Source organism: Salmo salar, chromosome ssa18 (assembly GCF_905237065.1).
Source record: "Salmo salar chromosome ssa18, Ssal_v3.1, whole genome shotgun sequence".
NCBI lineage: Eukaryota > Metazoa > Chordata > Actinopteri > Salmoniformes > Salmonidae > Salmo > Salmo salar.
Genome location: NC_059459.1, coordinates 78,281,191 through 78,296,390, shown reverse-complemented (window position 1 = coordinate 78,296,390; position 15,200 = coordinate 78,281,191). Strand labels below are relative to the sequence as shown.

At 47.5% G+C, this 15,200-nt stretch overlaps 2 protein-coding genes across 10 annotated transcripts in view; one reads left to right on the top strand and one right to left on the bottom strand.

The window, feature by feature from the left end:
* rcor2 (REST corepressor 2) overlaps window positions 1–12,097 on the top strand; it is a 36,869-nt gene extending 24,772 nt beyond the window's left edge. For 8 of the 9 annotated variants that reach the window (XM_045700529.1, XM_045700530.1, XM_045700526.1 and 5 more), the window contains 7 exons: window positions 2,346–2,409; window positions 2,643–2,778; window positions 6,515–6,615; window positions 6,778–6,855; window positions 9,511–9,568; window positions 9,740–9,960; window positions 10,046–12,097. In XM_045700529.1, the coding sequence (XP_045556485.1) occupies window positions 2,346–2,409; window positions 2,643–2,778; window positions 6,515–6,615; window positions 6,778–6,855; window positions 9,511–9,568; window positions 9,740–9,960; window positions 10,046–10,414 (1,027 nt within the window). In that variant the 3' untranslated portion in view covers window positions 10,415–12,097. The remainder of the gene's footprint in view (window positions 1–2,345; window positions 2,410–2,642; window positions 2,779–6,514; window positions 6,616–6,777; window positions 6,856–9,510; window positions 9,569–9,739; window positions 9,961–10,045) is intronic. The other variant, XM_045700527.1, reaches the window with a different exon arrangement.
* A 2,106-nt stretch (window positions 12,098–14,203) lies between these two features.
* The window catches only part of mark2b (MAP/microtubule affinity-regulating kinase 2b), a 138,782-nt gene continuing 137,785 nt past the window's right edge, over window positions 14,204–15,200 (bottom strand). Inside the window, exon 19 of the mRNA XM_045700611.1 lies at window positions 14,204–15,173. Coding sequence (XP_045556567.1) covers window positions 14,729–15,173 — 445 coding nt within the window. The 3' untranslated portion in view covers window positions 14,204–14,728. The remainder of the gene's footprint in view (window positions 15,174–15,200) is intronic.

The following is a 15,200-nucleotide window of genomic DNA, read 5'->3' as shown; positions in this document are numbered from 1 at the left end:
GCCTCCAACACTCTACTCAGCAAATTGGATGCAGTCTATCACAGCGCCATCCGTTTTGTCACCAAAGCCCCATATACTACCCACCACTGCGACCTGTATGCTCTAATTGGCTGGTCCTCGCTTCATACTCGTCGCCAAACCCACTGGCTCTAGGTCATCTATAAGTCTTTGCTAGGTAAAGCTCCGCCTTATCTCAGCTCACTGGTCACCATAGCAACACCCACCCGTAGCACGTGCTCCAGCAGGTATATTTCACTGGTCATCCCCAAAGCCAACACTTCCTTAGGCCGCCTTTCCTTCCAGTTCTCTGCTGCCAAAGACTGGAACGAATTGCAAAAATCGCTGAAGTTGGAGGCTTATATCTCCCTCACTAACTTTAAGCACCAGCTGTCAGAGCAGCTTACCGATCGCTGCAGCTGTACACAGCCCATCTGTAAATGGCCCATCCAACCAACTACCTCATCCCCATATTTGTTTTTGTTTTTCTGCTCTTTTTCACACCAGTATTTCTACTTGCACATCCACATATCACTCCAGTGTAATTTGCTAAATTGTAATTTCTTCAACTATGGCGCATTTATTGCCTTACCTCCGTACTCCATTTGCACACTGAATATATATTTTTCTATTGTTATTGAATGTACTTTTGTTTATCCACGTGTAACTCTGTTGTGTTTTGTCGCACTGCTTTGCTTTATCTTGGCCAGGTTGCAGTTTTAAATGAGAACTTGTTCTCAACTGGCCTACCTGGTTAAATAAAGGTGAAATAAAATAACATTTTTAAAAAGGGCGGCGCACGATTGACCCAGCGTCGTCCGGGTTTGTTATCTGACTTGTCTAGTTAAATAAAGGTTTAAAAAAATCTAAAATAAAATACCAATTTGGATCTGGCTAAAAATACTTGAATCAGTTATAGAACCCATTGCCCTTTATGGTTGTGAGGTCTGGGGTCTGCTCACCAACCAAGAATTCACAAAATGGGACAAACACCAAATTGAGACACTGCATGCAGAATTCTGCTAAAATATCCTCAGTGTACAGCGTGAAACACCAAATGCAGAGCAGAATTAAGCCGATACCCGGTAATTATCAAAATCCAGAAAAGAGCCGTTAAATTCTACAACCACCTAAAAGGAAGTGATTCCCAAACCTTCCATAACAAAGCCATCACCTACAGAGAGATGAACCTGGAGAAGAGTCCCCTAAGCAAGCTGGTCCTGGGGCTCTGTTCACAAACCCCACAGAGCCCCAGGACAGCAACACAATTAGACCCAACCAAATCATGAGAAAACAAAAAGATAATTACTTGATACATTGGAAAAAATTTACAAAAAAACTGTGCAAACTGGAATGCTATTTGGCCCTAAACAGAGAGTACACAGTGGCAAAATACCTGACCACTGTGACTGACTCAAACTTAAGGAAAGCTTTGACTATGTACAGACTCAGTGAGCATAGCCTTGCTATTGAGAAAGGCCGCCGTAGGCAGACCTGGCTCTCAAGAGAAGACAGGCTATCTGCTCACAAAATGAGGTGGAAACCGAGCTGCACTTCTTAACCTCCTGCCAAATGTATGACCATATTTCCCTCAGATTACATAGACCCAGAAAGAATGAAAACAAATCCAATTTTGATAAACTCCCATATCTATTGGGTGAAATACCACTGTGTGGAATCACAGCAGCAAGATTTGTGACCTGTTGCCACAAGAAAAGGGCAACCACCATTGTAAATACAACCCATATTTATGTTGATTTATTTTCCCTTTTGTACTTTAACTATTTGCACATAATGACACTTGAAATGTCTATTCTTTTGGAACTTGTGATTAATGTTAATTTTTGTTTATTTATCTACTTCACTTGCTTTGGCAATGTAAACACATGTTTCCCATGCCAATAAAGCCCTTCAATTGAAATAAGATTGTGGGGGAGGGGGGGACAGACAGGCTGTAAGACTGGTCAGAAAGAGACAAGGAAGTGGGGAGGAATGGGTGGACAGGAGGGAGACGGGGACAAAGGAGAGATGGGTGGGGGGAGACAGGCTAGAAGACTGGTCAGAAACAGACAAGGAAGTGGGGGGGTAGTGAGATTTAGAAGGGTAGAGAGAGCGATTAATTTTGTACTTAATTTCAATGTCACTTATTCTTCTCCCTCCATCCCTTCCTCTCTCCCTCCATCCCTTCTCTCTCCCTCCATCCCTTCTCTCTCCCTTCCTCTCTCCATCCATCCCTTCTCTCTCCCTCCATCCCTTCTCTCTCCCTCCATCCCTTCTCTCTCCCTTCCTCTCTCCATCCATCCCTACTCTCTCCATCCATTCTCTCTCTCCATCCATCCCTTCCTCAGTAATGATGAGATAGAGGGAGACCCGGGCAGCGACAGCGACTTTGAGATCGACACCAAGAAAGAGGTGAGCAGAATGAAGTGTTACTCTTCTCCATCTCAGTGCTAGAGGCATCACTACAGACCCCGGTTCGATTCCGGGCTGTATCACAACCTGCCGTTATCGGGAGTTCCATAGGGCGGCGCACAAGAGGGTTTGGCTGGGGTAGGCCGTTATTGTAAATAAGAATTTGTTCTTAACTGACTTGCCTAGTTAAATAAAGGTTAAAATGTCTGTGTACTGACCATCCCTCTCCCCAGACAGTGAAGCAGCAGAGCTCCAGTGGTTCTGGAGGAGAGAGGGGAGCGCCAGGCCGGTCTAACCCACAGAGGAAGGAGTCTGTTGGGGCTCAGTACCGCCACCACCCCTTGAGAGCTCGTCGGAGACCACCTAAAGGTACCTTATACACACTGGGTTTCTTTATCCAGATGTGTGTGCGCATGGTATACCAAAACTTTTTTCGATTTAAAAACAAAAGTTTGTTACTGGAATTTTTGTTACGTTCAGAACTCAAACTTCTGTCAAATGTCTCGCGTGATTGAGAGGCTGAAGTCTGTCAGCGCAGTCCCGGAAAAACGTTACAATGCAGGAAGGTACCGGTAGCTTCCAGCTAGCTTTGTAGGCTAACTTTCCTTGCTAGCTTACAGCTGAAGCTTTTGTCATGTTCCCCAGCAAGAAAACCCCACTCAAACAGAAGGGAGAACTAACAAAGAGTCACTGACAACAACCAAATTAAATAGGTGGGGTTTTAGGGGGTGTGTCCACTGAAAGTTGACTAGCAACAACAACTGGAACCTAAGACGCCCACCATGAGAGCTACTAAATTTCCCAAGAAGAAGAAAAACCCAAAGCAAACCAATGGTGGAGCTAAAACAAAAACAGGGAAGATCAGATAAAGGAATATTTGTCTAGAAATCTACATTTGGAGCACCAACTAAAAGGTGTTAACCTTCCACATCTACCAAGACAACTGGAGCACTGGGCTAGCACAGGTGAAACACCTTCCCACTAACGAGATGGACAACCAGCACAGGTGTAACACATACTGACTAACGAGGTGACACCAATCAGTACACCCCCGTACGTGCTAAAGTACATCCTCAAAACATAAATGGAAAAACCAAAACCTGTAACATCTTCCTCCTATATTTTTGTTGGACAAGTTTGCTCATCACCAACAGGAAGCAACTATCTCTCACAACATAATCAGCTTCAATGTACTGCCGTCTCCAATATAAACATGGTGTCTTGGCTGTCAATAATTAAATGAAAAACCACCTTTTTTTTATTTAGTTTTTAAATGTGAAAGGCTTTGTTTATTGTTTGGAAAATACAATCTTTTTTAGTTTTTTGGACATAGTTTGCTTTTAAACTCAGAAGTTTTGGAAAAACTCACGTATGCTTCTATAACGCAAAACGTACAGTCAAAATAAATTGTGAGCCAGAGCTACCCACTAGCTAAACACAAAACACCAAACTTATTGACTGAAAGACAATCAGCAACAAAGTTGTCCTTACCACAGACATGTCTGATTTCAAGGGGAAACTCCTGCAACATCCATACTAACTTTCCTCTCGTGAGGAACTTCTCTCTCTTTTCAGGGTTCGGTCGATTAGGCATGTTGTTGGATCGAGGCCCCAACGTCAATGTGCTCGAGTACATTTGTCTGAGTTGGCACATCTGAACGTAAACCCTGATATTCTAAAAGTAGGGAGACAATGGTGCCAAAAAGACATCAAGGTTTTCTAGAATCTCTGAGTTACTCAACCTGTACAGGGTGTATTGGTTTGTCCTCGGGGTTTTGCTTGCCACTTCAGTTCTGTTATACTCACAGACATTATTTTAACAGTTTTAGAAACTTTAGAGTGCATATCCTAGCTCCTGGGCCTGAGTAGCAGGCAGTTTACTTTGGGCACGCATTTCATCCGGACGTCAAAATACCGCCCCCTATCCCAAAGAAGTTAACTCCGGAAGCGAGCAGCACCAATGTGTCGGAGGAAACACCGTACATCTTGCAACCGCAGTCAGCGTGCATGCACCCGGTCCGCCACAAGGAGTTGCTAGAGCGTGATGGGACTTGTGCGCCGCCTCATGGGTCTCCTGGTCACGGCCGGCTGCGACATATCCTGGGATCAAACCAGGGTCTGTAGTGAGCCTCTAGCACTGCGATGCAGTGGCCTAGACCGCTGCGCCACTCGGAAGGCCCAACTTAGGAGGTTCACCAAAATCATGATCACCCATAAACGTCTCAGACAGATCAACCATGGTGGGATCGCTGACATCCTCAACACCAGACTTGCTCCCGGCAACTTTCTTAGACGGAGCACGTGTAACGGCACACTGTGGAAACACTAGGGTACTTTTCTGAAAACCAATCAGGTTCCTCTACTTGGAGTTCCTTACAAACTACAGGATTTGGCACAACCTTCCCTCCAAAAAATGTATGAGACCCCCCCCCTTCACTGGTAGGCTAGGCCTCACTACGACGAAACCAGAAATAAGATCAGATTTGAGTTCCACATTATACAAAGGAACTTCATGCAACTCATCTCCGCTCCTCGTACTAACACACTGTAACCAGTTGCTGACGCGTCAAAGGCAGAACACCATCCAAAATGAAGGATTGGACCGCCCCGGTGTCTCGCAGTATCTTCACCGGCTGCTCAACAGCATCGCTACTCTGCAGACACACAAACCCATCTGAAATAAAGGTTTCATACACATCTGATCCAAAGTCTTGTTTAGGAGATACACCAGTCCCAACCAGAGAGCTAATGGGCTGGAGTGTTCCCGGTCCCAACCAGAGAGCTAATGGGCTGGAGTGTTCCCGGTCCCAACCAGAAACCTAATGGGCTGGAGTGTTCCCGGTCCCAACCAGAGAGCTAATGGGCTGGAGTGTTCCCGGTCCCAACCAGAGAGCTAATGGGCTGGAGTGTTCCCGGTCCCAACCAGAGACCTAATGGGCTGGAGTGTTCCCGGTCCCAACCAGAGACTGGAGTGTTCCCGGTCCCAACCAGAGACTGGAGTGTTCCCGGTCCCAACCATAGACCTAATGGGCTGGAGTGTTCCCGGTCCCAACCAGAGAGCTAATGGGCTGGAGTGTTCCCGGTCCCAACCAGAGAGCTAATGGGCTGGAGTGTTCCTGGTCCCAACCAGAGACTGGAGTGTTCCCGGTCCCAACCAGAGAGCTAATGGGCTGGAGTGTTCCCGGTCCCAACCAGAGACTGGAGTGTTCCCGGTCCCAACCAGAGAGCTAATGGGCTGGAGTGTTCCCGGTCTCAACCAGAAACCTAATGGGCTGGAGTGTTCCCGGTCCCAACCAGAGAGCTAATGGGCTGGAGTGTTCCCGGTCCCAACCAGAGAGCTAATGGGCTGGAGTGTTCCCGGTCCCAACCAGAGAGCTAATGGGCTGGAGTGTTCCCGGTCCCAACCAGAGACCTAATGGGCTGGAGTGTTCCCGGTCCCAACCAGAGAGCTAATGGGCTGGAGAGTGGATACAGAAAAAAAATGTTTTCTGCCAATCTTTATCTTTGGGCACTGTAGAATTGGACTGAAACCTCTCAGTAAGGAGGTGACTTATTTGGATTTATTTTTGCATAGGGATAACTACGGGGTGCTTTGTGTCTGCAGCTTTCCCGAGTGAGATCCTTGTGCTCATAAATGTAGGACGCAACCCTTTTCCTGAAGACAATTCTTGAACTTGCTCGAGAAGTATGAGAGTCTTTAAATCCTCAAGGGTCTTGACCTCTTGAGAACCACTGATCAAAAAATACATGGTTGTTCCCTTGCCAACTCAATATGGCTTTGTAATTCACATCAATTCACTTCCCTAGTACTTTGTGATAATAGGCAAACCATAACGGAAAATAAGAGGTTTTTCAAAGCCGATTGTCTGCAACAAAATTAAAAACCCGTTGTTAATTCACTTAGTCTCCCTCACCACCAAAAACGAATTCCCTATTTTTTATTTTTTTAAATCAGTATAATATCTCCTTGCAGTTGCCAATAAAATCGTGACGGTATCGAGTATCGTGACGGTATCGAGTATCGTGATGGTGTATAACACATAAGTTATGTTCCCTCCCTCTCTCTGTGTGTGTGTATTAACACACTCCTCTCTCCTCTGTAAAGGCATGCATCTGAACCCCGAGGACATCATGGCTGTGTCAGCCAATCACCAACATGGTTCTGGCAGACAGCTAGACACACACCTGGTGTCACTCAAGAGACGGGTATACACACACACACACACACACACACACACACACACACACACACACACACACACACACACACACACAGACCATACACACACACACACACACGCACGCAGACAAAGATATCACTTATAGAGTAATAGATTCTCCCTGTGTCTCTCTCTCTGTCTGTCTCAGGTCCAGAGTATTAAGCAGAACAACAGTAGTATGAAACACTGTCTAGACGAGGGCATCGACAACCTGCGTCCTACAGGGGTACATGCATTTCCTTCTTTAACTTCCTCTTCCTGTCTTCCGGAGATACCCAAGTAGGTCTTCTCTACACCAGGGGTGTGTCTCAATAGGCTAAAGTTCCTTCATCTATACTAGTGGTGTCAAACAAACGGCCCGTGGGTGATTAGAGTAAAAAATATAAAACGTTTTTATATATTTTTTAAAATCAAAACGGTGTATAAATGATAATGGGATCCCAGACTGTGTCACAGACGACCGTGACCTGGAGTCCCATAGGTCGGCGCACAATTGTCCCAGTGTTGTCATCCGGCTTAGGGGAGGGTTTGGCTAGGTGGCTTTCCTTAGCTTATTGCGCTCTAGCGACTCCTTGTGGTGGGCTGGGCGCCTGCAAGCTGACTTCAGTTGTCAGTTGAATGGTGTTTCCTCCGACATATTGGCGCGGCTGGCTTCAGCGAGCGGGTGTTAAGTAGCGTGGCCAGGTGGATCATGTTGTTTCAGGAGGACACACGACTCTTGACCGTCGCCTCTCCCGAGCCCGTTGTGGAGTTGCAGCGATGAGACAAGATTGTAACTACCAATTGGATATCACGAAAAAGGGGGGAAAATGTTATATATGCAGGTGTACAAGCATTGCTGCTTGTTTGGGGTTTTAGGCTGGGTTTCTGTACAGCACTTTGAGATATCAGAAGGGCTTTATAAATACATTTGATTTGATATATAGTACCAGTCAAAAGTTTGGACACACCTAAGTGTTATTCATTATTTTTACTATTTTCTACATTGTAGAATAATAGTCAAGACATCAAAACTGTGAAATAACACATATGGAATCATGGTAGTAACCAAAATAGATTTTCGATGCTTGGAAGACAGCTTTGCACACGCTTGGCATTCTCTCAACCAGCTTCATGAGGTAGTTACCTGGAATGTATTTCCAGGTGACTGGTACTGTATATAATGGGCCTACATTCCAACATGTTCTTGACTGTCCAGCTCTAATAATCACTTGACAGTCGGGGAGCATCGAAAATCGATGAATATTGGGCGATTTTTGTTAAATTTTGACGGCAAGAAAATAAAACACATTTTCAGTACGGCTCTCCGGACCTCGTTGAAGACAGAATGCAGCCCCCTGATCTACACCCTCATCAGTTAAAAGGCCACGGATTAGTTAGTAACTCCCCTCACCTGGTTGTCCAGGTCATAATGGATTAGTTAGGAACTCCCCTCACCTGGTTGTCCAGGTCATAATGGATTAGTTAGGAACTCCCCTCACCTGGTTGTCTAGGTTATAATGGATTAGTTAGGAACTCCCCTCACCTGGTTGTCTAGGTTATAATGGATTAGTTAGTAACTCCCCTCACCTGGTTGTCTAGGTCATAATGGATTAGTTAGTAACTCCCCTCACCTGGTTGTCTAGGTTATAATGGATTAGTTAGTAACTCCCCTCACCTGGTTGTCTAGGTCATAATGGATTAGTTAGTAACTCCCCTCACCTGGTTGTCTAGGTTATAATGGATTAGTTAGGAACTCCCCTCACCTGGTTATAATGGATTAGTTAGTAACTCCCCTCACCTGGTTGTCCAGGTTATAATGGATTAGTTAGTAACTCCCCTCACCTGGTTGTCTAGGTTATAATGGATTAGTTAGTAACTCCCCTCACCTGGTTGTCCAGGTCATAATGGATTAGTTAGGAACTCCCCTCACCTGGTTGTCTAGGTTATAATGGATTAGTTAGTAACTCCCCTCACCTGGTTGTCCAGGTCATAATGGATTAGTTAGTAACTCCCCTCACCTGGTTGTCCAGGTTATAATGGATTAGTTAGGAACTCCCCTCACCTGGTTGTCTAGGTTATAATGGATTAGTTAGGAACTCCCCTCACCTGGTTGTCTAGGTCATAATGGATTAGTTAGTAACTCCCCTCACCTGGTTGTCCAGGTCATAATGGATTAGTTAGGAACTCCCCTCACCTGGTTGTCTAGGTTATAATGGATTAGTTAGGAACTCCCCTCACCTGGTTGTCTAGGTTATAATGGATTAGTTAGGAACTCCCCTCACCTGGTTGTCTAGGTTATAATGGATTAGTTAGGAACTCCCCTCACCTGGTTGTCTAGGTTATAATGGATTAGTTAGGAACTCCCCTCACCTGGTTGTCTAGGTTATAATGGATTAGTTAGGAACTCCCCTCACCTGGTTGTCTAGGTCATAATGGATTAGTTAGGAACTCCCCTCACCTGGTTGTCTAGGTTATAATGGATTAGTTAGGAACTCCCCTCACCTGGTTGTCCAGGTCATAATGGATTAGTTAGGAACTCCCCTCACCTGGTTGTCCAGGTCATAATGGATTAGTTAGGAACTCCCCTCACCTGGTTGTCCAGGTTATAATGGATTAGTTAGGAACTCCCCTCACCTGGTTGTCCAGGTTATAATGGATTAGTTAGTAACTCCCCTCACCTGGTTGTCTAGGTTATAATGGATTAGTTAGTAACTCCCCTCACCTGGTTGTCTAGGTTATAATGGATTAGTTAGTAACTCCCCTCACCTGGTTGTCTAGGTTATAATGGATTAGTTAGTAACTCCCCTCACCTGGTTGTCCAGGTCATAATGGATTAGTTAGTAACTCCCCTCACCTGGTTGTCTAGGTTATAAACTAACTCTTCCTCCTCTCTCTCCAGCCAGCTCCCAAGATGAACTCTCGTTGGTCCACTGAGGAACAGCTGCTGGCTGTGCAGGGTGAGTTAACACCCCCCCAAAATACAAGTCAATCATTTTCTTTAACACAGCAAACTTCTCGTATTCTGGAAAATATAACTCACAGAAGAAACACAGTTTGATCATTTCAGTGTTGTGATCTAAAAAAAGTATATTTTTCTTTAAACACCCTGTTCTCCTTCCTCTCCTCAGCTATCCGTCGCTATGGTAAGGACTTTGCGGTGGTTGCCGAGGTAATCGGCAACAAAACTCTGGCCCAGGTGAGCTCCTTCTTCGTTAGTTACCGACGGCGATTCAATCTGGACGAGGTCGTCAAAGAGTGGCAGGCGGAACAAGACGTAGCCTCCACACAGGGGCCTTGTGGGAGTCGTAGTAGGAACGAAGAGAGGGGAGGAGCAGATGAGGAGGAAGAGGTGAGGATTGGAGGGAGGGTTTCTGTTTTGGTAAAAGTTTGAGAAGTCTGTTGCTGACCTAACTCCTCTCCCTCTTCTCCTCCAGATAAAGCTAGAAGACGTTACTCCCCCTGGCGGTGACTCCCCCTCTCCTCCCCCCTCCTCATCCAACAACCACACCCCTCCTCCTTCCCTCTCCCAGCCTCCCCCCTTACTGCGTCCGGCCCCCCCCTCCGCCCCCCCCAGCCTCCTCCGGCAGCCCCCCCCGCTCCAGACCCGACCCTTCCAGACCCGAACCCCCCACAATCATCCCCCTCCCCCGTTGATCCGTCCTGCAGTCGCGGCCCCGGGCCAACAGGGGAGCTCTAGTCTCCGTAGGGAACTAGGAAACAACCTCCACTCCTCTCCTCCTGCTTGCTCTGGTCAGCCTCCCTCACTGGTAGGGCTTAAAGTAGAGCAAACCAACTCTCACTGACAGAAAGGAGACGACTCTTGTATATTCAGACGGGTAGATTGTGCTGCTAGTGGGAGTGTTTATCCATTATGGTGGAACAATAGAAATCAGAATGCAGTAGTTAGTTCAGAAGCCTCTGGTTATGTATCACTCCATTCAGTTCTGACTCACACAACCATACTTCCATCTGAGGCTTGGGTCATCCATCCTTCTGTTCCTTCCTTCCTTCCCCCCCCCCCCCCCCCCACTTCTCAGCAGAAAATAGAAGGACATGCCCACACATGCCTCGCGGCTGTCTCCATAGCAACCAGCACAGATGTGACTGGTTACCCACGGCAACGGTGACCCTGTATTTCACCCAACCCTTCTCCCCAAAGAACAGAACTTTCAGAATACCAAACCCTCAAGGAAAAGATACACTGGATTGTGGTGATGGATGCCATGACAACAGAACCCCCCCCCACACACACACACAGTCTCCATGGCAACAACAGAACGAACTCTGGCAAAACACACCCAGGTTCCAGTTCCACACTACAAGGTGCCGAAGTAATGATTCCACAGGGGAATCAGGAAGACATCCCTCTTCTACCAGATCCACGTATTGTTGGTCTTATGACTGCAGAATTCTTTTGTTAGGTGATCTCTAAGTAGGTAGACATTCCTATATAGTGCACTACTTTGGATCGGAGCCCATTTTGACCAAATCCCTATAGATCCTGGTCCAATGTAGTGCACTATAAAAGGGAATAGGATGCATTTCTCCATTCTAAGTAGCATGCTAGTGTGGATATGGAACAGAGACCTGTTTTTGATTAAAAGCACAAAAGAATACTGAGTCTCAAATGGCAGCTGTATTTAGCTCTGGTTACAGTTGTGCTACATACTGTACAGTTCACAGGTGTCGTCTGAGAACAAAGTGTGAAGCTGAAATACTTGTAGGGATGGATTCAAGCCGTATGGAGGGAAGATCTGCATTAAAAAGTCATTTCTGAGGCCTCCCGAGTGGCGCAAGGCAGTGCATCGCAGTGCTAGCTGTGCCACTAGAGATTGGCTCAAGTCCAGGCTGTCGCAGCCGGCCGCGACGGGGAGGTCCATGGGGCGGCGCACAATTGGCCCAGCGTCGTCCGGGTTAGGGGAGGGTTTGGCCGGCAGGGATGTTCTTGTCTCATCGCACACTAGCGAAACTCCTGTGGCGGACCGGGGGGCGCAGTGCCCGCTGACCAGGTCGCCAGGTGTACGGTGTTTCCTCAGACACATTGGTGCGGATGGCTTCCGGGTTGGATGTGCATTGTGTCAAGAAGCAGTGCGGCTTGGTTGGGTTGTGTTTCGGCGGACGCACGGCTCTGGACCTTTGCTGCGATGAGACCAGACTAACTACCAATTGGGAAGAAAAAAAGGGGGTGAAAAATATCAAATAAAAAGTCATTTCTGAATATGCAGCGTTGCGTTTTTACATTTCATATCGAGCTATAACGCAGATCTTTCGTGATACGTCTGGCACCCTATTCCCTACATAGTGCATTACTTTTGACCAGAGGACCCATAAGGAGTTAGGGAGCCATTTGGGACATAGATTCAAATGACTTGACTGTGTTTAGCAAACCAACCTGCAACAGGTAATGTTCATGAAGTTTGAGACTGGATTTGCTTGTTATTGTTTTCAGGATATTTTTCTTTTGGAATAAAACAAAATTACAACCATATTGTTTCCACTGAATTACATTTGTTAAATACACACTTTTGTCACTGGCCTAAATGCAGCCAGCTTTTTATTACTTTTCATAATTTCTTTGCACAAAAACAAATACATTTGGAGTCGACTCTCCCAACCAACCAAATACTGGTTAAAATGTCTGACTCAAATTACAGCAAAAAATGTCAAACAAAATAAATCAACACTGAAATATAGTAATAACAGCAATAGTAAAGAAGACTACATTTTCCCAGCACCTTAAAACAATGATTTAACAGAACAAATAGAATGACTTTTTAAACAAAGAACTGAGGCGTTTTGCTCAAGCAGGCCACTTTCATTTGGCTAGAGATTACTCCCAAACCCCTCCCTCCCTCACACGTTTCCACTGGCAGAGAAAGGAGGGCGAGAGCTCCTGCTAAATAGAATCAATGCCGCTGATGACAAGAATACAGTCAGTCACAAGGCAGGCACAGTGACACAACGTTTGGCCTGATCCTACAAAAAAAAGGCAGCGGCAACACGTTTACATTATAAAACCCAACCATCCTACAGAAAATAATCCACCTCAAAGTGAACGAGCAGTAGTCTTCATCACCCACCCTGTTGACACCAGTCAGATGCCCAGCTAAGGTGGGGTCCTGTGGGGGTGAAGGGATACACAAGGTGGGGGAGCTCAGATGAGGCATTCTTTAACCCAAAGTAATAAAAAAAAACAAATAATCAACAAGAAGTTCTAAAATCATTTGTTCAGAGATCTGAATACATAGAATTTTAAAATTAAATACTGTTTGACAAAAGGCTGAACATGCTACTCCTTGGGGAGAGATGGGAGGGAGGGGGCAGGAAGGAGAGATGGGAGGGAGGGAGGGGGCAGGAAGGAGAGGAGGGAGGGGGCAGGAAGGAGAGGAGGGAGGGGGCAGGGAGGAGAGATGGGAGGGAGGGAGGGAGGGGGCAGGAAGGAGAGATGGGAGGGAGGGAGGGGGCAGGAAGGAGAGATGGGAGGGAGGGGGCAGGAAGGAGAGATGGGAGGGAGGGGGCAGGAAGGAGAGATGGGAGGGAGGGAGGGAGGGGGCAGGAAGGAGAGATCGGAGGGAGGGAGGGAGGGGGCAGGAAGGAGAGATGGGAGGGAGGGAGGGGGCAGGAAGGAGAGATGGGAGGGAGGGAGGGGGCAGGAAGGAGAGATGGGAGGGGGCAGGAAGGAGAGATGGGAGGGAGGGAGGGGGCAGGAAGGAGAGATGGGAGGGAGGGAGGGGGCAGGAAGGAGAGATGGGAGGGAGGGAGGGGGCAGGAAGGAGAGATGGGAGGGGGCAGGAAGGAGAGATGGGAGGGAGGGAGGGGGCAGGAAGGAGAGATGGGAGGGAGGGAGGGAGCAGGAAGGAGAGATGGGAGGGAGGGGGCAGGAAGGAGAGATGGGAGGGAGGGGGCAGGAAGGTGAGATGGGAGGGATGGGGCAGGAAGGAGAGGCAGGAAGGAGAGATGGGAGGGAGGGAGGGAGGGGGCAGGAAGGAGAGATGGGAGGGAGGGAGGAAGGAAGGAAGATGGCAGGAAGGAGAGATGGGAGGGAGGGGGCAGGAAGGTGAGATGGGAGGGAGGGGACAGGAAGTAGAAAGATGGCTGCTGTGTGTTCTCTCTCTGTACAGAAAAAAACGTGATACAACCCCTTCGATCATTAACCAGTTTGTCATAATAGAACAGCAACAAGAAGAACTACATTTTTCCATTTGTCTTCTATAAAGAAAGGAAATTCCCCTTTTTCCAGTGTACCTTTGACCTTGAAAACCAACAACCAGAATGAAGAAAATAAAAACAGTGTCGTCGTCCAATGGAGAATCAAGTCTATTGGCCTGTGACTGGACGAAAGGGGGATGATGTCACCCCTGTTGAAAAAATAAAAAGAGTGGGGGTTGAGGGACAGGGCGGGGGGAGGAGCCTGGTGTGTTTGGATTCAGAACAGACAACAGTCATTATGGGTCCAGTTTGGATTCAGAACAGACAGTCATTATGGGTCCAGTTTGGTGTGTTTGCCTGTCTCCCCTCACATCAAACGGCAGAAAGTGTGTCCTTCCACCAAAGGCCTGTGTGTTCTACAGTTCAGGTTCCCGGGGGGTCCATTTGGGTCAGAGAACAGTAGAACCCAGGAGAACCGTTCCAGCGTTGAGTTAGTTTATTTCCAGCATCAAGTCAGTCCGCTCTGTTCTCTTTAGAACTCTGTGTAACCCAGTCTAGAACCCATTTAAGTAGAACCGACAGGAGAAGAGCCTCGGAGCAGGTATGAAGGAGTGTTCAGACTTAGGCCTCCCCTCAGTACAGTACAGTGTGTGGGGCAGCGAGAGAGAGGCAGAGTGTGTACAACCACCAGGTGAAAAGAGAGAGCGGCAGAACCAACATGCAGTGGATCTAGAAGACGAGAACCCCAGCTAGAGAACCCAGCGAGGTTCTAAAACACAAACCTCAACAGAGGGAAAAAACTAGACAGAACCCCCCCTCCCCCCAGAAGAACAGTCACTCCACCCATTAGCTTCTCAAACCCCTCCCACCTACCCAGCACTACTCTCAGTGCAGAATCATTCTCTCCTTCCCTCCATTCCTCTATCCACATGTGTAAAACCCCTCATCTCTCCATCCCTCTCTCCGTCTCACAGTTTGAGCTCGTTAGCGATCTTTGACGCGATGTTCTTGAACGCGATCGACGTCCCGGAGATCCTTTTGAAGCGCACGCCGTTCAGTGAGAGGCGGGGCAGCTTGCACACCTCCATCTCCCATTGGACGAAGTCGTCGCGGGAAGGGTTCCCGAAGATGCACAGCAGCATGTAGCGCTCCCGCAGCTCGTACTCACAGCTGTTGGATTCTAGAACCTTCCGGATCTCTCTCATCATCTCCCCGGGATCCAACGAGGACGTGGTCTTCATGGACCAGGTGAACCGGAGGGAACGCGGTTTGGTCGACGGGTCCTTCGGTGGCGGGGTGGCGGTACCGGAAACAGGGGAGGAGTTATCCTTGTTCTCGTCTCCGCTGCCGCTATGGGAGGAGCCTAGGACGCCGCTCTTCTCTGATTTGTCGACGGTGCTGCTCAGCATCGACCTATAGGAGGAGAGAGTGGAGGGATGA